The sequence below is a fragment of the Scylla paramamosain genome, chromosome 31 (genome assembly GCF_035594125.1).
Source record: "Scylla paramamosain isolate STU-SP2022 chromosome 31, ASM3559412v1, whole genome shotgun sequence".
Lineage (NCBI taxonomy): Eukaryota > Metazoa > Arthropoda > Malacostraca > Decapoda > Portunidae > Scylla > Scylla paramamosain.
This window is the reverse complement of record NC_087181.1, coordinates 16,849,483-16,870,043: the sequence shown is the minus strand read 5'-3', so window position 1 is coordinate 16,870,043 and position 20,561 is coordinate 16,849,483. Positions and strand designations below refer to the sequence as shown.

The 20,561-nt window shown below is 38.8% G+C and overlaps 2 protein-coding genes across 4 annotated transcripts; one reads left to right on the top strand and one right to left on the bottom strand.

Moving 5' to 3' along the window:
- The first annotated feature begins 1,963 nt into the window (after nucleotides 1–1,963).
- Nucleotides 1,964–15,537, top strand: LOC135088743 (lon protease homolog 2, peroxisomal-like). 3 transcript variants are annotated; one of them, XM_063983735.1, is made up of 19 exons: nucleotides 1,964–2,119; nucleotides 2,669–2,870; nucleotides 4,120–4,204; nucleotides 5,013–5,214; nucleotides 5,570–5,670; nucleotides 5,799–5,960; nucleotides 6,642–6,818; nucleotides 7,479–7,658; nucleotides 7,905–8,064; nucleotides 8,618–8,712; nucleotides 9,625–9,777; nucleotides 10,410–10,502; nucleotides 10,856–10,964; nucleotides 11,519–11,617; nucleotides 11,872–12,071; nucleotides 12,470–12,682; nucleotides 12,831–13,022; nucleotides 13,421–13,531; nucleotides 13,703–15,537. In XM_063983735.1, exons 2-19 carry the CDS (start codon nucleotides 2,761–2,763, stop codon nucleotides 13,826–13,828), a joined length of 2,568 nt encoding a protein of 855 aa, XP_063839805.1. In that variant the 5' UTR covers nucleotides 1,964–2,119; nucleotides 2,669–2,760; the 3' UTR covers nucleotides 13,829–15,537. The 3 variants fall into 3 exon arrangements, with proteins under 3 accessions (XP_063839805.1, XP_063839803.1, XP_063839804.1); XM_063983733.1 differs by having other exon boundaries at nucleotides 1,965–2,119; nucleotides 11,519–11,623; XM_063983734.1 differs by lacking the exon at nucleotides 1,964–2,119 and adding an exon at nucleotides 2,126–2,275 and having other exon boundaries at nucleotides 11,519–11,623.
- Nucleotides 14,294–19,123, bottom strand: LOC135088746 (signal recognition particle 9 kDa protein-like). The gene is made up of 3 exons (XM_063983746.1): nucleotides 18,868–19,123; nucleotides 16,988–17,056; nucleotides 14,294–14,479 (listed from the first exon to the last, which is right to left on the bottom strand). Exons 1-3 carry the CDS (start codon nucleotides 18,937–18,939, stop codon nucleotides 14,384–14,386), a joined length of 237 nt encoding a protein of 78 aa, XP_063839816.1. The 5' UTR covers nucleotides 18,940–19,123; the 3' UTR covers nucleotides 14,294–14,383.
- Between the last annotated feature and the right edge of the window lie 1,438 nt (nucleotides 19,124–20,561).

Genomic DNA, 20,561 nt, shown 5'->3' with positions numbered 1-20,561 from the left:
GCACACACACACACACACACACACACACACACACACACACACACACACACACACACACGTGGACATAGAGAGCTTGACTCAGTCCCGTGAAAATAAAATAGGAAAACACAAACGCAAAAATACAAAATACACGACAGGAAAACACAATAATTTGTCTTTTTTGTTTTCCACATACCGCCGCCTCTCGAGTGCACTAATTATCAACACCTGCAGTAAAGATGGCTCCGCGAAAATGCGAATACTGAACATGAGTCACAGGAACGAGCGAGTAAATGCTGGTTTTAGTCAGAGGCGAAGTTTAGAAGGCTGCAGGCGGAGATAGAGAGAGAGAGAGAGAGAGATTTTTGTTTAATTTATTGCGTCTAAGCGTCAGTCTCTTACAATTTACGTAACTTCATGCAATGGCGACGAAATAAAATTCGAGACTAAATGGTATACGTAACAGAGAGAGAGAGAGAGAGAGAGAGAGAGAGAGAGAGAGAGAGAGAGAGAGAGACTGGCACTTCCTGCAACGTACAGCGTCACAAAGAAGGAAAAGCTTAACACTTTTTTTTTTTGTGATTAAATCCACCCAGGTCTAAGAATTCAACTGAAATGTTTTATCGTAAACTTTAGATATGCTAATAAATATATAATTTGGTAGAATGCGCTGTTTCACGGAACCTAGCAATATTGTTGTACCAGTATAACAGAATACTAGAGTGAAAAGTATTATTTGTTTCATGTACTGATTACGTAGAAGGCTGATACAAAAAAAAAAGTAGTAAACTGCGTAGTTTTATAGAGCCCAGCAATGGACATTTTGTAACTGTAAGAGAATACTAGAATGGAAAGTATTTGTTCACGCCTACTTGACGAATTACGATGCTCACAAAAACTAGTTACACAGGTAGATTACTTTTACCTCCTCTAAGTCAATTAATTTTGAAATTCATGTTTGTTTACATACCCGCAAGTCTCCCTTTCCAGCCGACCCACCACAATTACAACGGTGCTATTGACCACTCATGTCTAGCACTTCTATATCTTTCGGTTATCATTCCTTACTTCATGTTTGCCTACTTCACTGTGAGATCATACGAGTTACCAGCCTCAACCATGAACTCAGATGTGAACAGTAGTAACTATTCAATTAATAAACTGTGTGTGGTGGGGGTGGGGGTGAATTGTTATCTTCTTGTAATTTAATGATGACGGTGTTAATTGAACGTTCAGTAGAATGCGGGAATGTTACACCGCTCTCAGTCGTATCGTGGAGGCAAGGTTGTACCGCAGGGATTATATAACTTTAGTACAATAAAAGAAAATAATATTCTTATCTTAAATACCTTATGACTAACCTTGGATTAAACGTATTTCTTCACCGTAGTGAGCTAGAGAACTGACATGTTCGGTGCCTCAAAAACCCAATTCTTTCATCTATCAACTCGACACATCCTTCCATGTAACTATCCCCTCTTCTTCATGGCACTCAACTGTCCCCCCCATCTATAATGAACATCCTCGGTCTGTCCTTTACTTATAATCTAAACTGGACACTTCACATCTCATCTTTAGCTAAAACAGATTCTATGAAGTTAGGTGTTCTGAGACGTTTCCACCATTTTCTCGTCCCCCCATCCCAGCTGCTAATTCTGTACAGGGGCCTTATCGCCCGTGTATGAAATGTGATTCACATGTTTGGGGGGATTCCACTCATATTATGTTGGGAATCTCCAATTTCGGAGATTTTATTATGATTTATTACTGATTCCCCCCTCGTCAATCAGTTGTCTGGGAGATATTTGTCTGTGTGGTAAGAATTATTTATCAGAGATCAGGCCACCATTGTATTTCTGAGCCATGTTTCGATCTGTGGTGTTCGAAGAAGGCTTTGTTCGAACGTGGGTTTGGAACCTTGGCTTGAAGTGCGCCTGCGTAATAAGTGCGTCACAACCAAAGACAGCCAATGAAAATAATACGTTAAAATATCTATCAATCACATCGCTACATTTGGAGCTGGGAAGAGTCACTCTCAGGCTGATGAAGTCTCGCCAGCTGGAGTCACGACAGCCGCCATGTCTGCTCGGCCAGTGAGTGTTCTCACCAAGATGGAATAACACTCGTTTATTGACGAAAGGTAATCTTAGTATTATTGCAGTGACTGTAAAGTGTTCTCAGCGACAGAAAGGCCGTAATTTTAGAGGTCAGGGACTGTGGCGGTGCATAAACGGCCTCCAAGACATGTTATCGCGTGGAGGAAGCTATCCCAGGGGACCTGCCGCTAGAGAGTGAGGTAAAGTTACGTTTCGTTTGAACAATATTCCTGTCATTGGACAATAAACACTTACGCGTGCTATTACTAGGGCCAGGATTCATCAGACTTACCAGCTAGAGGGCTACGAGGGCTAAGTTACCATGCCGCTATCAGAGGTGGTAAAGCGATATAGGTTAGTACGTATTTGCGGGTTATTGTCCGTATTCTTGGATCTTTTTTTTTTCTATCTCTACTGTAGCAGGCATAAAAAAAAAGTTATGGTAGGCTACTGTAGTTATGCAGTGAAGTTGCAATATAATAATGAAAATATAAAATCCTTGCCAAGTAACTACAGATAATAATGAAAACCATATCAAAGAAGGTCAGGAAAACTATAATGAATAGGACAATTAAAACATAAAACCCTAACAGAAATGAAGTCCCGTAGAAGAGGCTTAAAACACTACGGAAGACCCTCATGATCCAAGTGTTGTGAAAGAGACGGAGAAGGAAGAGGTGATGTTATGGCTCCCTCTCACATCTCTATCCCCACCAAATTGCCTCTCCTGGTGGTGTCCAATGGTGTGTTATTCCCAGGCTCCACCATCAGGATACCAGTCACCACCGTCAGGAAGTAAGTGTGCCTTGACATGCTTGACATGGTAGATTTCCGCCAGAAACATGTATTTACTTTGGCACGCATTTACCTGTGTTTATGTTCACTGGGCATTGCTTGGGCTACTTGTTGATAGGAGGTGTGGTGATGGTAGGATAATAGACGAGGAGTGTGTGCAAGTGTATGGGAGGGATTGTCAGGGAGTGTGTATGGAGAAATTAAGGAAATTATTGTTCTGTTTTGGGAAGTGTTGCGTAACTGCGTCTGTGTGTGCTTGCCCCAGCTCCGTCGTTATTTGAGTGAGCTGGTGGTTTTGCTTTGGGGATAGAAATATTTGAAATTGGAAAGATAGAGATAAAGGCATTTACAAGGAATAAGGATAATATTAATTAGAATGGATAGAAATATAAGCAAATGCATGTTGTTAAGTGTTTGAGGTGATCAAGACGCTCATGTTCACGATAATTTCCAGAGTGTTCGCCGCCCGGTGCCTTCCCCCATAGTTCCACTATTTAAACATTTCACTTTACGTAGTATTGTCATCTACTTTAAACTAATACTATAATCTTATAAATTTTTCATAAAGTATTATTCAACAGAGAGAAAGTGGAAGTTTTTCTCATTTTGTAATTGTTTCATGTAACTGGGCAAATTAAGTTTTTTCTTCAATTTTGGGTTTTTATTAAACACATTTAAATAATTTTACATATAAAAATGTTTTATCATATAGATAAATGGTCTATCATATAATTATGTATATATACACATATATCATTTCCTCTCTGCATACAAGACTACCATTCCTCCAGATCTTACTAATCAATGTACCAAGATGATCACAAAGCCCAAGTGGACTTTTGTTGCCCTTGACTCCCCTACTGTTGTTATTCTGTGTTTACAGTTCATAATGTAAGGAAGTTTATAAATTGTATGATTTGTGTTTTGTAGATTTTGACATTGATACTGTAGTTTAGAATAAAATTTGTACTAATTAGTTATGATATAATAACCAAAGAATCATTATCAGTATGTGCCCAAATTGGTTCCTCATCTACCCCATCTTGCCCATTATATTCCAAATTTGTTTGCATTTGAAACTGAGAGCCACTGAGTCTGTAACATTTTGTACAATTTAATGAAAACTTGTTGACTTAATGTGGCTGGTGCACAGAATAAATGCAGGACCACTGGGGAGGACCTCCCTTGTGGTTCACACTTGATAAGAATCCAAGTATTCATACATTGATTAACATGAGATCACTTTCAGTGTTAATTTGGTGCGTTCACGGCTCACCTCAGACAGCAGGCTGTCCAGCACTGTGATTGGCATTGTCACAAAGGAACCCGGCAAGGTGAGAAGGCCTGAGTAGCCAGCTAAATTCTCGCTGACACCATTTGTAACACCATTTTGAACACCATTTTTATACTGGGGAGGTAGGAAGGCTTAGTTGAATGGGTAATTCTGGTAGTTTTTGTTTTATTGTTTAACTGACAAAAGTTGAGCTGCCAAGGGGCTGGCTGTACTGATATACATTGTTTGGCACATTGTCAGATATTGATGCCAATTTTCTGAATATCTAGTGTTGATTTGGAAAGAAATTGAAAAGTAGTACAACCATATGTGTGTCAGGTGACAGACAAGCAGTGCAGTTGTACAGTTATGTGGTGGCCAGTGAATGGACAGATCAGGTAGTGCCATGTTAGGCCACATGAGGCTGGTTTAAAAATTAGTTGATAATGTTCCATGGTGTGTACATAGATAAGCTGTGATAGTGTCCAAATATTTAGAAAGAATACAGAAGAATTTTTGATGGTTTGATATATTGTTTGGCATAACCTATTTGTTATATTTTATAGTGATTGGCAAAAACCTATACATTCATACTGTCTCATGTACTTGCAAATAAAACATGCTTGTATCATGCTGTATATCAGAGTGAAAGAAATTAAAAGATTAAATGACAGTGTGTATGCTTATGCTTGTATGGGTCTCTAATGAAAGTTACATTATCAAAGAATTTTATACATTCTATTTATCAATAATCAAAGAATTAGTAGATATGTTCATTCATTATTTAGTATTATCTTATTTTTGCTTATTTATTATTTCTGCTTGTTTATTTCTGTATCTATTTTACATATTCATTCATTTGTGAGCAGGATGGCAAGGGCAGCACCATTCATGAGATTGGCACAGCTGGCGTGGTGGTGCAGGTGACGGGCACCAGCTGGCCCCGTCCGGTGTACACCCTGCTGGTGACTGGCCTATGTCGCTTCAGGCTGGTGTCCATCATCCAGGAGCACCCCTACCTCATGGCCACCATCAAGCAGCTGGAGGACCTCAAGAATGTGGATGGTGAAGGTAATGTGTTTATTCACAGGTAGAATGGGAAAAATATATTGCCCATAAAAACTTAGACATTACATGGCTGATGCTTGGAAACTACTGAAATTTGAACAGAGTTTTGGGTCTGGAAGCCTCCCTTTTTTGTTGTCTTTTGTTTAATTCCTTAAAAACTGGATAAAAGTTTTCTGCTTTAAAAATTTTTTAAGTTATTGATAAAAACTTTTCTGATATTTTTAAGAGTAGCAAATTACAAATAATTGGACAAGTTTTAATGTTTCAAGCAAAGGAAAATATGCCATCATAGAACATCTTATAATTGCATATTTACTTTTGCATTCCTCTGTTATGAGCCACACCCTTCTTATTCCAGATGATGCACAACTTGCAGAATTGGTTGCCGAGTTCAAGGAGACGGCACAGAAGCTCATAGACATGTTGGATATATCAGTGCCTGGTGTGGCCAAGCTGAAGGTAAGTGACTGTGTCTGGCGTTCTTTCTTGTTGTCTGTGGTGTGCATCTTTTATTATTATACTCTAAATCTGTATCATATTTCTATTAATCTTTACCATAGCATTTGAAGCACTAGTGTTACCTGCAGACAGCGGTGGAGCAAGCCCCAAGCCAGCAGTTGGCAGATGCAGTTGCAGCGCTGATTGGAGGCTCACTGCTGGAGAGGCTACAGGTCCTTGATGCGCTTGATGTCGGAGCTCGGATCCGCGTCACTCTTCCCCTCCTGCTGCGTCACATACAGAAACTCAAGGTATCTTCACGTGGGTCTTCTTATGTAAGCCTGTGTACCTGGAGATGCTTAGAATGATTGTAACTCCCTATTGGACACTTCATAGGAACTGTGTAATTGATATGAAGGTAGGATCAATTCATTGTGAGGGACCTATGCTGGGAGAAACCAAGTACGAGACCTTAGATGTGATGTTAGCATTCATTATGTACCAAGATCATTTTTTTGGTATTTGTAATTACGGTCTCTACTTAACTACCACTGTCTAAAGAAGCCATGATAGACAATGATAGACATGCAGTTTTAGTTGTTTCATTAGGCATTTAATAGCAATGAAGGCTACATGTGTATTTCTCTCACTCAACGTATCTTCTTTATCTGTAGTTTTATTAGACAGATAAGAAATAAAAGGTCACTGGTTTCCTACACATTTTGTATATTACTTTATAATCTTTATATTCTTACCGAGAAATTTAAGATGACAACGTACAAATAAAGAGTGCATATTTTTATCCACTCTGTCATCTTACTCTGCTGACATGTTATGCATAAGGTCACTAGTTTCCTACACATTTTGTATATTACTTTATAATCTCTATATTCTTACCAGGAAATTTAAGAAGACCACATAGAAATAAAGATTGCATATTTGCTCCACACTTTATCATCTTACTGTGCTGACTTGCTATCCATCTTTGCCAGGATATTCAGGAGGACAAGAGTGAAGAGAAAGAAAAAAAAAATGTACAGATGATCCGCCTGTCCCGAGGAGGCCGCAACCTGTCCCCCATGCTGGACCCTCCTGATGACGGGGACAATGATATCACAGACTTGGCGGAGAGGATCAAGTCTGCAAATATGCCAGAGGAGGCTGCTAAGGTAGTATTTTTAGATTTGGAAAGTACTGCTGTTGTTCCTTGTTTGCTCTTTATTTAACTTTCACTGCTGTTTGACATGTTCCTTATTCACAAACCACTGACAGTTTTTTTCTCCAGCTGCTAAACATTATATTGACTAAAAATTGTAAGAGCCCTCCTTAACTTTTTTTTTATTTATTGTAGATGCTTTTAAGTGTTACACACTGTGCCTTTTAGTGTTGTGTATTGTTATGTATCACGGTGAAAGTGTTAGCATACATAGGTGGATATTTTAACTTAGCCTTCGAATGTTTGTGAGGATGTGTGTAAGAATGTTAGGGAAGATGCCAGCTGTTATTGATGGCATAAAGAATAAGACATGTAAAGGTTTAATCAACATAATGCCTTCTGTTTGTGGCATAAAGGATAAAACAAGTTAAGGAAACACCAACTTTTACCCTCCATTTTATCATTTTTATTTAATTTTTATTTATCATGCAAGAGGGGCATTGACCAAAGGCAACAAAAGAGAAAAAAAAGGCCCACTGAGATGCCAGTCCCAGAAGAAATCTCAAAAGGACCTCATCACATAAATCATAAAACAGGTAAAAGGTAAGTCAGTTTTCTCTTTCCTCTTGCTAATGGGGTAGAGGATACTGGTCAACATGTCCCTCTTTGCCAGGCTGCCAACAAGGAGCTGAGCCGTCTGAAGCGCATGGCTCCCCACATGCCAGAGTACTCAACCACTCGCAATTACCTGGAGCTCCTGGTTGACCTCCCCTGGTCCAGCTCAGTGAAGGAGACCTGCCACATCACCAAAGCCAGATCCGACCTGGATGCTGACCACTATGGCTTGGAAAAGGTGTGGGAACTGCTGCTTGGTAAATTACACATAATGATCCCTTCTTTAAGATGTCATCCCAAATAATTCCGCGAACCGACACTAACTTGACCTTGTTTGTCATTGGCATGGCATCAAAGCAAAGGAATTACAATTTTTCGTGATTGGGTGGAATGCTTTCAATATTTACTCGTATTTTAACATTTCATTCATTGCATTTCTCTAAGTCATGGTGAGATTTAATCAAAAGAAATCACAATTCTCCAGGTGAAGCGCCGTGTCCTTGAATATCTTGCTGTGAGACAACTGCGTGGGGATCTAAAAGGACCCATCCTGTGCTTTGTGGGTCCCCCTGGTGTTGGGAAGACTAGCATTGCCAAGTCCATTGCTACAACCCTTGGCCGGCCGTACCATCGAATGTCCTTAGGTGTGTGTATGTGTGTGTTTTGGTGGCTTGTTTTGAGTGAAGTTGTGGTGTGATGTGATTCTTCTCTTATAAGTTACAATTATTTTTTTTCTGATCATATACAGTGTTATTTTTGCCTTTTATAAGGGAGAACTGTTTTTCCACTTCCTCCTGTTTGTGCAGCTTATATTTTTGTGCTCCAGTTGGTTCTTTTGTATCCCCCTCCCCCCTCTCTCTCTCTCTCTCTCTCTCTCTCTCTCTCTCTCTCTCTCTCTCTCTCTCTCTCTCTCTCTCTCTCTCTCTCTCTCTCTCTCTCTCTCTCTCTCTCTCTCTCTCTCTCTCTCTCTCTCTCAAACAATCTTCCCTTCTTTATAGTCCAGAAAAACCAGACAAGACTCTCAGATGCCTTGGACAAATTTATACTTTTAGTCCAGAAAACCCAAACTAGACTCGGATTCCTTGGACAATCTCTCCTTCCTTTTAGTGAAGAAAGTTGAGTGGCTGTTGTAAGAATATCAAACATAAGTACTCACTAAGAATAACACGATGAGGTGTTGTGGTGGTGTTCCGACAGGTGGTGTAAGTGACCAGCATGACATCCGAGGTCACCGCAGGACTTACGTTGGTGCCATGCCAGGTCGAGTCATCCAGGGCCTCAGGAGTGTCAAGGTGTGCTGGTGTGCTATTCTCTCCTCACTGTCATAGCCTTGAACACAGAGGTGTACTTTTTTCACCTCAGCTGTAGTTGATATTTACTTCATCACTGCAGGATGCATTTAATGAATTTTTGTAACATTTTTTGTTAGCACCATTTCATTTATTTATTTATTTGTTTTTTATTTATTTATTTATTTATTATTTATTTATTTATCTTTTTTTTTTTTCCCCATCTTGTGGTTGGACTAATGGTGGTTTGAAGCAGTTTGCAGGCTGTGTACACACATGAACCTGTTAAATTCATCTAAGATATACAAGTCCACTACAACCTTTATTATTTATTGGTAATTGTACAGACAGAACGGATGGCATACTCAAGTATTTCACATTTTATCAGTAATGTGATATGTTGGTTACTTTATGGGATTTGTCCTTTTAGAAAATCACAAGCCAATTTTGAGTGACCAATAGCATAGTCTTTTTGCAGAACAAATCATTGGTCTGTTTACAAAGAGACCAGCAAATTTGTCTTGTGAAAGTAGTTGAGAGGATGCTGCCTTGTGTTGTGTTTGGGTTCATTCTTGCATGACCATGTCATTTACACTGACTCTTCATTCTTTGACTTCCCTGTTATTTTTCATGATAGGAGAACACAGACAAGGTCATAGATGAAGATTCTACCTATTCAGAACTCGTTTTATTGTACATAATGCTGAACACAAATTAGACAGTGTTTTAAGTGAATAACATATTTATTTACTCCTTACAAACACATTACCGTACATAATCTTACATAATACTGACATAAACTGGACTTATATGAAAAATTTATTTTTTTTTAGCTTATAGATGCATTAATATTGCATAATATGGAGTCTAGAGAGTTTACAGCTCATAAACACACCAAACTTGTACACCACACAGGTGAAGAACCCTGTGATGCTCCTGGATGAGATAGACAAACTGGGCTCGGGTATCCATGGAGACCCTGGTGCCGCCCTACTGGAGGTGCTGGATCCCGAGCAGAACTCCACCTTCACTGACACTTACCTGAACCTGCCCTTCGATCTCTCCCAGGTGTGTGGTGACAGGAGGCTGTCTTGTGGTCAGACTGGGAAGTGGTGTGCTGAGTCAATGTGAACCAGAGGAAGGAGTAATGAAGTACTGTATAAAATTATATTCTAAAAGTAATTAAGAGAAAAAATATCCTGCTAAGATGAACACAATAATATTAGTTTAAAGAATGAAAATGGCTTCTTAAGATAAACATAAAACCATTAGTTAATAGAATGAAAGCCACTCTCTTCACATGAACACAGAATCTCAAGCTGAAGAAAGAAGATAGCCCTGTAAAATTCTGATTTGCATTTCTCGGGAACCCTAATTATAATTTCAAATCCTTTGTTAATTTGTTTTGTGCCTTTCATGATGATAATGACTTGTATCTAAAGAAAGGTGACTTCATAACCTGTAACAGACTGTACTTGTCTTACCTTGACAGCTTTTGACAGACTTGTGGTGGTAGTTTTGAGTGTTGCCATGGTTCTTGCAATAGTTTAATAAGGATTCTGCATCAGCAATGAGAAAAACATCCGAGAATCCACATCATCATTTCTCTGCCATGTTATAAAAGGCCTTGATCTGTCTGGAAAGAGCAGAATGTAATCCATTATTAGTCACATTGTTTATTGTGTCCTCTACATTGACAGGTGTTGTTTGTAGCAACAGCCAACTCCCTCACCACCATCCCCACCCCGCTGCTGGACCGCATGGAGGTCATCAATGTGCCAGGCTACACACAGGTGAGGCTGCTGTGCTGGCTCAATGTGTGTCTGCCCTGATGGAAGGCTATCTGTCTTTGTTAGTCTCTCTCTCTCTCTCTCTCTCTCTCTCTCTCTCTCTCTCTCTCTCTCTCTCTCTCTCTCTCTCTCTCTCTCTCTCTCTCTCTCTCTCTCTCTCTCTCTCTCTCTCTCTCTCTCTCTCTCTCTCTCTCTCGCATTCTCCTTTTGTGCAGGAGAGTAAAATGAAGGAACAAGTATTGGAATCATGGATAAATGTACAAAACTATTTTCACTCACTAAATGAATACAAGGGAGATTTTCAGCAAGTAACACCCATAACTGCTGTGAATTATATATTATGTCCTATCCTGCAGGAGGAGAAAGTGATGATTGGTCATCTTCACCTCCTTCCCAAGCAGCTGCGGGAACATGGACTTAGCAATGACATTCTCAACATGCCCAAGGAAGTCATTGCCACCATAAGTGAGTGAAAGTGGTCACATTTGTTTATTGGGGCAACAGTGTAGTGTATTGAGATCTGACAGTCATTACGGCCCCTTGGTTTGTTATCCTGGTTGGTGATCAATCACTACTGAGGATCTTGGAGAGTTTACCTGCTCTCAGATGGATTTTTAAATGTTTTTATGAATTCACCAATGGGATCTTTACAACTGAAACATGGTCTTTTCAGATTGTTCTGTTTACTAAGATGTCATCAAAATTGTTTATAATCGGAGGATATTATTAAGACTCATAATATGAAGAGCAGTTTTACACCAAAACTCTTAATATAGCAATACAAAATACACATATTTGAAAGTTCTTGTATGGTAAGAAATTCAAAATATGAAAGATTGAAACAAAAAAAAATTGAAATGTAAAAATAAGCTGTAGGAATTCTGAATATAAAAATTTTATATATAAAGATTTTGTAGTTTAAAATATTTTTGCAGGAACTTGTACTAGATGAGAAAGACTGATCATGATTCAGAGGGCGAGTATCAGGCGAGTGTATTTCAGTCCTGTGCACCTTTCAGTTGGAGAGTACACTCGAGAGGCCGGTGTGAGGACGCTGGAACGCAAGATTGGAGCGCTGTGCCGGGCAGTGGCTGTGCAGGTGGCGGAGTCAACCTCAGGTAAAGGTAAGCCTGTGATGTTCTGTTCACAGCACATTGAGAAGAGGATGACATTACCAGAGTGTGCCTCTTTGAAAATGAATATATGAAGGTAACAAAATTATAGTGCATAAATTTTGGGTAGGAGAAAAAAATAGTCCTCTCTCTCTCTCTCTCTCTCTCTCTCTCTCTCTCTCTCTCTCTCTCGTAATCTTCACTGGGAAAGAAACCATTTATAGCAGCATTCACATTTTAATAACATATTAATTCTTTAGGCGAAACCAAGACCCCACAAGAGGTGGAGGTGGCTGAAGAACAAGCTGACCTGAGTGGTGATGCTAACAAGGTGGTGGTGACAGCAGAGGGTCAGGCCAAGGAGCAGGCATTGCCCAAGCACCAGAGCACCACACAGCTACGAGAACATCTGGAGCTCCCCATTGTGGTGGACCAGAAGATGATACATAACATTCTTGGGGTAGTCTTATCTATTTGTGTTGCCTGAAGGAGGTAGTTGCAACTTGAAGTCATCATTTATGCTTGTCCTTGCATACTCTACTTCTCTCATTCTGTGCTGTATCTTGTCATCCATCTACATGTTACTGATAAGGGTAACGTGGGCTAGTAGTGTTGATGAGTGTATATTTCTGTGAAAACAGTGATGGTGACTGAACATCTTGAAACCGTATTGACCTCCTTGAATAAATCATGATAATGAACTAGAAACTGCTCATTAAGGTTTATAAGGGCTGATTTCACGTTAATTTTTGTCTTTTCACGTAGATCCACTTTGGCAGTTTTTTTGCTTCATAATGGTGAAAGCAAATAAATGAATAAACACTGCTTGATGGTAATTAGGCATTTATTCTGTTTCAGCCTCCAATATTCCAAAGTGGGTTGGCTGGCCGGGTGAGTGTTCCTGGGGTGGCAGTGGGCCTGGCCTGGACACCTGTGGGAGGGGAAGTGATGGTGGTGGAGGCCTCTCGTTCGCCTGGGGACTCGGGCCTCACACTCACAGGCCAGCTAGGCTCCGTCATGCAGGAGTCAGCCAAGATTGCCCTCTCGTGGGTCCGACAGCATGCTTATTTGGTAAGGTGTAGATAGCATTGTTTCTCATTGAAGAGGATTGTTATCTACCTTACACATAGTGCTTATCTTGCATACAGGATTTTGTGGCAGATAAGTAGCATGCAGTGCTTACATTAGTTCAGTTGACTAACATGCAGCATTGTTACAGTTGCAGTTAGAGAAAGACTTCATGAAGGATGAGGAGATCCACATGCACTTCCCAGCAGGAGCCATCAGCAAGGACGGCCCATCAGCCGGTGTCACTATCCTCACTGTGCTGGTGTCCCTCTTGTCCAGCCGCTGTGTACGCCCTGACGTGGCCATGACTGGGGAGATCACCTTGAACGGGGTGGTGTTGCCAGTATGTTGTCTTTCGCTTGCATTAAGTTATCAGAAGCATACCAACATTAGTTGTGTCAGATTTTAAATACTATTAGTGATGTCGGCACTATAAATTTCCCTTGAAAGTTTGATGGAACCTGCCAAGGAGTGTTTAGTCTCTACATGTAAGAAAATAGCAATAAATGTGCTTGTCTTCCACTTCTTCTCATGTTAACTTCATTAACATATTTAAGTAATTATGCCTGGTTTTGACAAGTGGGGCCCTTCACTTGAGAAATGAAAGACGTATGAGATTTGGCAGTTTCCTTGAGGATCACATGAAGTAGGAGAGCAGAGGTATGGCATTGTGATATGTACAGGAAGGAATAAAATAATTTGATATTCAAATCGTTGCTGTGACAATGAAAAATGTTTCAGGTTGGTGGCATTAAGGAGAAGTTGCTGGCCGCCCACAGAGCAGGACTCACCACTGTCATCATTCCTGCTGCTAACAAGAAGGACTTGACTGACATTCCAAACTCCATCTTGGTAAAGTCAACAAATCAGTTTCTTTGGATTTTGTCATTGTTAGTTTTTCACATTGATGAAAACACTGTACCTTTCTGTTTTTACTACTTTATTTATGGCAATGCTACATAACTGTGGTGAAAAATAACTTAACAACTCTGCAACTCCCTAAATTGGTACGTTTCCCCGCAGAATGAGATAGAGGTGGTGCTGGTGAACACTGCGGGGGAGGTGCTTACAGCAGCTTTTGAAGACGGTTTCCCTGACATTGTTCCTGAAGATGAGGCTGTGATGAAAACCCTAAGAAGCAAACTGTAGTGGTCCTTAAGTCTCTTGATAGCTCGAGAATGCAGCTTCATGTGTTAAACCTATGGTGCTCAATCAACATGCATTTCTAAGGTAGCAGTTAAAGTGACAGGATGGGAGTATAACTCCATTAGAGGCAATATGATCGATAATAATAGGATTGGAATAGTGATGTGTATGTATCTTTGTGAGGGAGAAGTTTGGTAATGGCCTCTGGTTTTCAACTTTTCATTAGGATAACATGATGATGTTGAACTTTGTGAGGGAGAGAATGAGTTTATTAGGGTAGATGAAAGATGGAATAGAAGAATGATAAAGGTAAAAAAGAAAAAGATGGTAGATAAAGATTGAAAAAGAGGGTAAGTAGATGAAGAGTAGTTGTAAAGCTAGTATGAAATAACTCCTATTTGCATGTAGAATCTGGTGTGTGGGTGAGTGAAGGAGAGAATGAGTGATTAGTGAGAATGAAACAAGGAATACAAAAGCTATTGAGAGATTTTATTACTGTAACAGAGTACTTTTAAGAAGGAACATAATGAAGGGAAGAAAGCAAAGGCAGGAAGATTGTTATCTCTCTCCAGAGGCCATATGTTTCATCAGGTTACTTATAAGCTTCTCCAGTTTCTTGAGTTCCTGTTGGCTGTCTGTCTTGTACTGCAGGCACTGCAATGAACAAAGAATAATAATAGGTTGCTACATAAGAAATACTCAGGTTTGGTAAAGTTGCAATGCATAATGTAACCACGAATTGAATTTACTAATAATGCATACTCAATTTCTGGAATTCATATGAAAATAGATCATATAATGTAAATTGCAAGGATTTAGTATGCATTATTAATCTCTGCAGTGAAATTTGTAAATTGTTTGTTTAAACACTGATATAGAACCAGCTGAGGGTGACACAATCTCGTGAACTAAATCCATCTGAACCTCAACATTACAATCCATTAGGTATATTTGCTAACTTCATTTAAAAGTCCAGTAGTTTAAGAGCTGGACAGATATCTGCTTGTCTGTCAGTAAAAGTGTGGTTGGCATGTAGGAAGTGCACGGTGCCAATTGCAATGTTTTCATGATGAGTATATACTCAAGTATTCCTGGAACGTTCAATTGAACTAAGATTAATATGCTCAACTGTAGTCCATAGTTTTAATTTCTGAACTTATCAGTTTTAATAACACCAAAACTAAACAAGAATTTACCTCCTCCTGCTAATTAGTCTCTCTCTCTCTCTCTCTCTCTCTCTCTCTCTCTGTGTGCATGTGACTATATTCAGGGTAATATTTTGGTGCCAGACATGTTACGTCAACACTTGTCAACTGGTCACCATTAACAAAGGGCTTTTTGCAGGAAGGCAAACTAAGTTTGAAAACAAGACTGGCCTGTTCAAATCAATGAGCGCATCACCCACTGACAGTGTAACCATGTTCTCATAAAAACATCTAGCAGTCTAAAGCTGCACTGAATATAACTGCAGTCAGACAACATTATGAAAATATGTGTTGCTTAATAAATCGTATGTATTACACATTCCAAGAATTGGTGACTCAATCCACTCTACCCATGTAGGTCACCCATGTAGGTCACAACTTGAAGACAGTCCACTGGACACTCCAAAGCTGGCCAGCATGTATTCATTAATTAGTGTACATTGTGAAAAGCAACTTTGTGAAATAGCTGTACATCTTGCTTTACAATATATATTATTTTGTGTTCAACTGTAGTTTTTCATTGTATCCCTCTTACTGGATCTCCTGAGACGATCTCTGCTCAGTGGGGAATGCTGGCCTCCTCACACTATCATTACTTCTCTATCTCCCTAAATTTGAGGATTATTTTAGTTTTTTATTGGTAATTGGACATGAAATTTTTAAGTAATAATGAAATTATTGACAAAGTAAAAAAGATGTTTATGCCACATCACTTGTTTTATGTTCCCTTTTTTAAGAAGTTATCATATGACGCTGAACAAATTGTGGCATGTGATGAAGAAAGTTCCCTCAAAAGGATATCCTGATTTTAAAAAAGGCTAAAATAAAGAGTGATAAGCAACTTTTCATCCCAAGCTGTAGGGACAAGATAAGACAAACAGCTTGACTTCATGAAAACACACGTGCACACCGGCTGTTGTCTTGTGCCTCAAGTTTGGAGTAAATAGTTCTTTAGCACCTTTCTTCCCTTATATAAAATCTAATAACACCATCATGTTAAGGACAGCTTTTTCCATCATATTTTTATCTGTAGTTTATGATAATTTCATGAAAAAGGAGTATACAGCAAAAAACAGAATAAACATTTTTTAACTCTGTTCATGACTTCAACTTACATTATCTCAATAATTGTCAATTTTAACTTATAAAATTCAGAATGTCATTTTTCAGTCCAATGATCAAGAAACCAATCAAATATTGCACAAAATTAATTAAATAAAAGGAAGAGAAGTAAAACTTGTAGTGTGGAGAGGCCAGCATCTACAATACATAAGTGAGAGCGAGTCTGACTGAGCGAATGTTCAACCAATGACAAGGTTACACAAGTAGCTCAAGCTCAGCTGTGTGCTACAACTGAAAGGACTACATCAAAAGTGAAGACAAAGTCATATACCAGTCGTGTCAGGTCCATTATGAGAAATCATAACTGAAGACTCCATTTATGGTAATAACTGAAAAATTAATTCTTTTACTTACAAATGCCAGCATTGTGGATGCTAATATCAATATTAAAGGTGCTGGGAATGGATGTTGGCTCAGTGAAGTGTAATGCATCACATTACAATCCTCATCCAGTGAGGACATGCAGCCACAGTGACACTGCCACTCACTAATACTGCTGATCAAATCTGGTATTCACACTTTCTTTTCAACAACGCAGCAAACCAATTTTATATTCCTACCAAAATTTTTATTAATTTACATAGTACAAGAATGTACATACACAAATAACTAGATATCTTAGAAATAACAGGTGATTCTAGTGGGAATGTATGTTTGCTGCATGGAGAAAAGACAGCTCTGACCAATCAGTTACAATAGTAGCTTAGGAGATCCGGTAGGAAGGGTAATATAAAAAAACTACACGTAAAAGACAAAAACATGGGCTAGTCAGCAGACAAGACATATTCAATGGAGTTGCCAATCCCTGACATACAAACAAGCTGGGAACACTCACCACCACATTGTCTGTAACCTTGACCTTGAGGCAACTGTTGACATGGTCATACTTCATCACACATCTCGTCTGTAAAAATAACAGATTTGAATTTAACTTAATAATAAATTATGTAAGTACATATATTATTACTAAAGATAAAAGAATAACTGATTTTCTCTCTCAATAGTAAATAAAATGTCAAATATCTTGGTATCTTTGTCCTTTATTTCTTCTTTACGGAACCATTATTATTACCAACAACTGAAATATGACAATTTAAAAGAAAAGGTCAGTGAAACTCGATGGTTACTATGCATCCTGCTTTGGTATCTGATACACATGCCAAAATAAATTAAATATATAACATGTTCATTTACTCCAAGCAACAGCCAAACTAGTTCCAACAACTCAAAATTCTCTGCCAACTGTTATAAGTTGGTGTATATGCCACTATATACTGTTCACTCTTGTAAAACAAAAAATTACTTGACCAAAAAAGATGTGGGCAAAATATGAAAACATTTATCCAACAAATTATTATGCAAGCAGAAGTCAACTTTGTTGGACCCTCACTTACAATGGCCTAACTTTCAACAGATATATTGGAATCAAAGTTCCATTTCATTAGAATACAACCTGAGGATCACAACGTACCAGGTAGGTGTTCATTTTGTATGCACGCCAACTGTCAATAAGATGGTTAGGTTAAGTTTAGTTAAGTTAAGCTGGGTCAAGTTTAGTTAAATTAGGTCTCATTAAATTTGGTTTAACACCTACCAGTCCTATGGAAAGAGACCAGTGGAACATTCCATGGCGAGTGATCAAAGTGCACAGTTGTCAACAGTGATACATTATTGTGTCTTTTTGAGGATGAAAGTATCTTCTTTTGTATTAACTGATTACTTGTTCTTTTCACAAATCATTACTTTCCATGGGGGGAGTTGTGGCAAGTGATATTATTGTGTGTGTTACCTGGAAGGACAAAAATTTTTTTTTTTTTTGCTCAATTTTAAAGTGTTTTGTATTAATCTGTTAGTTGTTTTATCACAAATCAGTAGTTCCAGGGAGGGCGGGGTTATAAAAAAAAAAAAAAAAAAAAGGAAAAGCAAAAAGAAATTGATTTGCAGAGGAAACAGTTAGTAGATCATTTTGAAACCTACCAAAAATGTGCCAAAAAAAAAAAAAAATTTCATCCACCAACTTGAAACAAGAATTATAATATTTACCAAAAAAATTACTTAATATTTCAAATTCTGCCATGTCCTTTCCACAATAGAGTGCAGTGTTGTAAGTGACTTAGTAGTTAACGAGGAATTCTGTAGTTAGTTGTAGTACTGTTTCCAAGCATGCTCAGTAAGTTAAAGACTTGCTTTAATTGGGTAATGAGGGTAAGTGAAATATGATCTGAAACAAGTGATTTACAACAAGCACAACAATATTGTTCTCTGCATTCAAAAGGTAACTTGTGTGTCACATTGCTATCATTGGTAGTGAGGCTAGTATTATTCTGTAATAATACCCAATACGTTCAAAGGGAGATATATTTTCCTCAGGAAAATCAAAGAAAACATACCAGATGGACCTAGTGAAAATCATAAGAAAATAAATAGCACATTGGATAGATGCAACATTTCATTAAATTGTAAGCGAAGTCTACCAAAGACACAAACCAAAATAGAGAAGTTGAACCATCTGCTTCTAGAATCTGCCACACATCAAGGTTATCTTGAAAACTGTAACATGTGGCTGGCTGTTGAGTTCAAGCAGCGTGAAAAGGAAGGGAGCTTTCACAACAATGGTGCCTGGCAGGCGTGTGAGTCAGCCAGGCAGCAGCACCCCTGTCAAAACGCCCCTTGTTGACACTTTACTCAACACAACACAAGCAAGAGGATGGTTACCTTCATAGGGGCGTTGAGATACACCCGCTCAGCTGCCTTCTCAAAGTCATCGAAGGAGTCGATGTAGACCATAGTGGTGGTGGACGGAGGGCGCGGGACTCACACATACACACTGCTTCTCGTGGCACCAGCTGAGTGACCGCCTGGCGCCTGCTGTCTTGCCCTCGACCACTCGCCTGGTACTGACTGGCCAGGCCTGCCTCTGTCTGATCCTGATCTTTCGGAGTTGCAGGTGACGTGATCCCTCATCAAGGCCTCACACTACCATCTTCAGGAGAAAAAAGGAAGAGTTATAAAAAGGTAGATAAAATAGGCAGTGCATGTCATTCAACTCATAAAAGAGAGACAAAATAGGAAGTACAGTACATGTCATTCAACTCTACATTTGACAAATATTCGGTTTCATAAATTCTCCTTTCAGATCTTTATGGTAGCATCTCTATATGGAATAAAATAATAAAAGGGAGATAAATTTGGTACCACACGCCATAGAATTCTATGCATGGTATCGAAATTTAGCTCTAAATAAAAATATACAAAGGGAAAACCCCTTGCTTTCTTAACAGCGTCTTTCTCATTTTTTCTCTTCTCATATTTTCCACCCAATTATTCTTATTTTTCCTGCGCTTCCTTGACTTCCCTTAATTTATCTTCATCTCATCTTGCAAGAACAACAAAGTATCAGCCGCTTCTTCATTCAGCTTATTGTCGACAGGATGATGTAGCAGAAGGTATCTTTACAACGGCGTCCATTTCTTCCTTCCACATTTTCATGGGTGCGTGATCATTTCCTTTCTTGTTCATATAAAATTTGTATATGAAATTACATGACATCTACTTTCTTCTGTTTTAAGATGGATAAAGTCATTTTCTTTATTGACACCTCCACACACATTGTTGGTAAGGGCAAGCCTAAACTTTGAATTAGAATACAATAATCATATTTGTAACGTTATCCGGCTACAAAATTATATACGCAATTTTAAACTAAATATTTTTGTAGCATGACACCTGACAACCACCAGCACAGCCAGAGAGGAGGCGGGGGAGGGAGGGAAGAGGGCAGATAGTGAGCAGCGTTGCCAGACGTACGATAATCATTGTACAAGTACAATAATTTTTGCCCGTGTACGATGTACAATGGGACTCATACGATAATACGATAATTTGGGAATTCGCACGATATCTTTATGAAATATACAATAATTTGAGTGAAAATTAATGTTATCAATATCAGGTAATGCAAAATTTCTTATATAAATTTGAATAACAAAATAAAAACCTAAAAGTGCCAGATGTATTTTTTTTTCTTTTATGTATGAAGGACACTGGCCAAGGGCAACAAAAATCTAATAAAAAAAATGCCCACTGAAATGCCAGTCCCATAAAGGGTCAAAGCAGTGGTCAAAAATTGATGGATAAGTGTTTTGAAACCTCCCTCTTGAAGGAATTCAAGTCATAGGAAAGTGAAAATACAGAAGCAGGCAGGGAGTTCCTGAGTTTACCAGAGAAAGGGATGAATGATTGAGAATACTGGTTAACTCTTGCGTTAGAGAGGTGGACAGAATAGGGGTGAGAGAAAGAAGAAAGTCTTGTGCAGCGAGGCCGCGGAAGGAGGGGAGGCATGCAGTTAGCAAGATCAGAAGAGCAGTTAGCATGAAAATAGCGATAGAAGACAGCTAGATATGCAACAT

Coding starts and splice junctions, on each gene's coding strand:
- LOC135088743 (XM_063983733.1), top strand. CDS start 2,761: ATGGCTCCCTCTCACATCTCTATCCCCACCAAATTGCCTCTCCTGGTG. Junction 11,624..11,871: donor GGAGTCAACCTCAGGTAAAG/GTAAGCCTGTGA, acceptor TTAATTCTTTAG/GCGAAACCAAGACCCCACAA. Junction 12,072..12,469: donor TGATACATAACATTCTTGGG/GTAGTCTTATCT, acceptor ATTCTGTTTCAG/CCTCCAATATTCCAAAGTGG.
- LOC135088746 (XM_063983746.1), bottom strand. CDS start 18,939: ATGGTCTACATCGACTCCTTCGATGACTTTGAGAAGGCAGCTGAGCGG. Junction 17,057..18,867: donor ATCTCAACGCCCCTATGAAG/GTAACCATCCTC, acceptor TTATTTTTACAG/ACGAGATGTGTGATGAAGTA. Junction 14,480..16,987: donor AGGTTACAGACAATGTGGTG/GTGAGTGTTCCC, acceptor TGTTCATTGCAG/TGCCTGCAGTACAAGACAGA.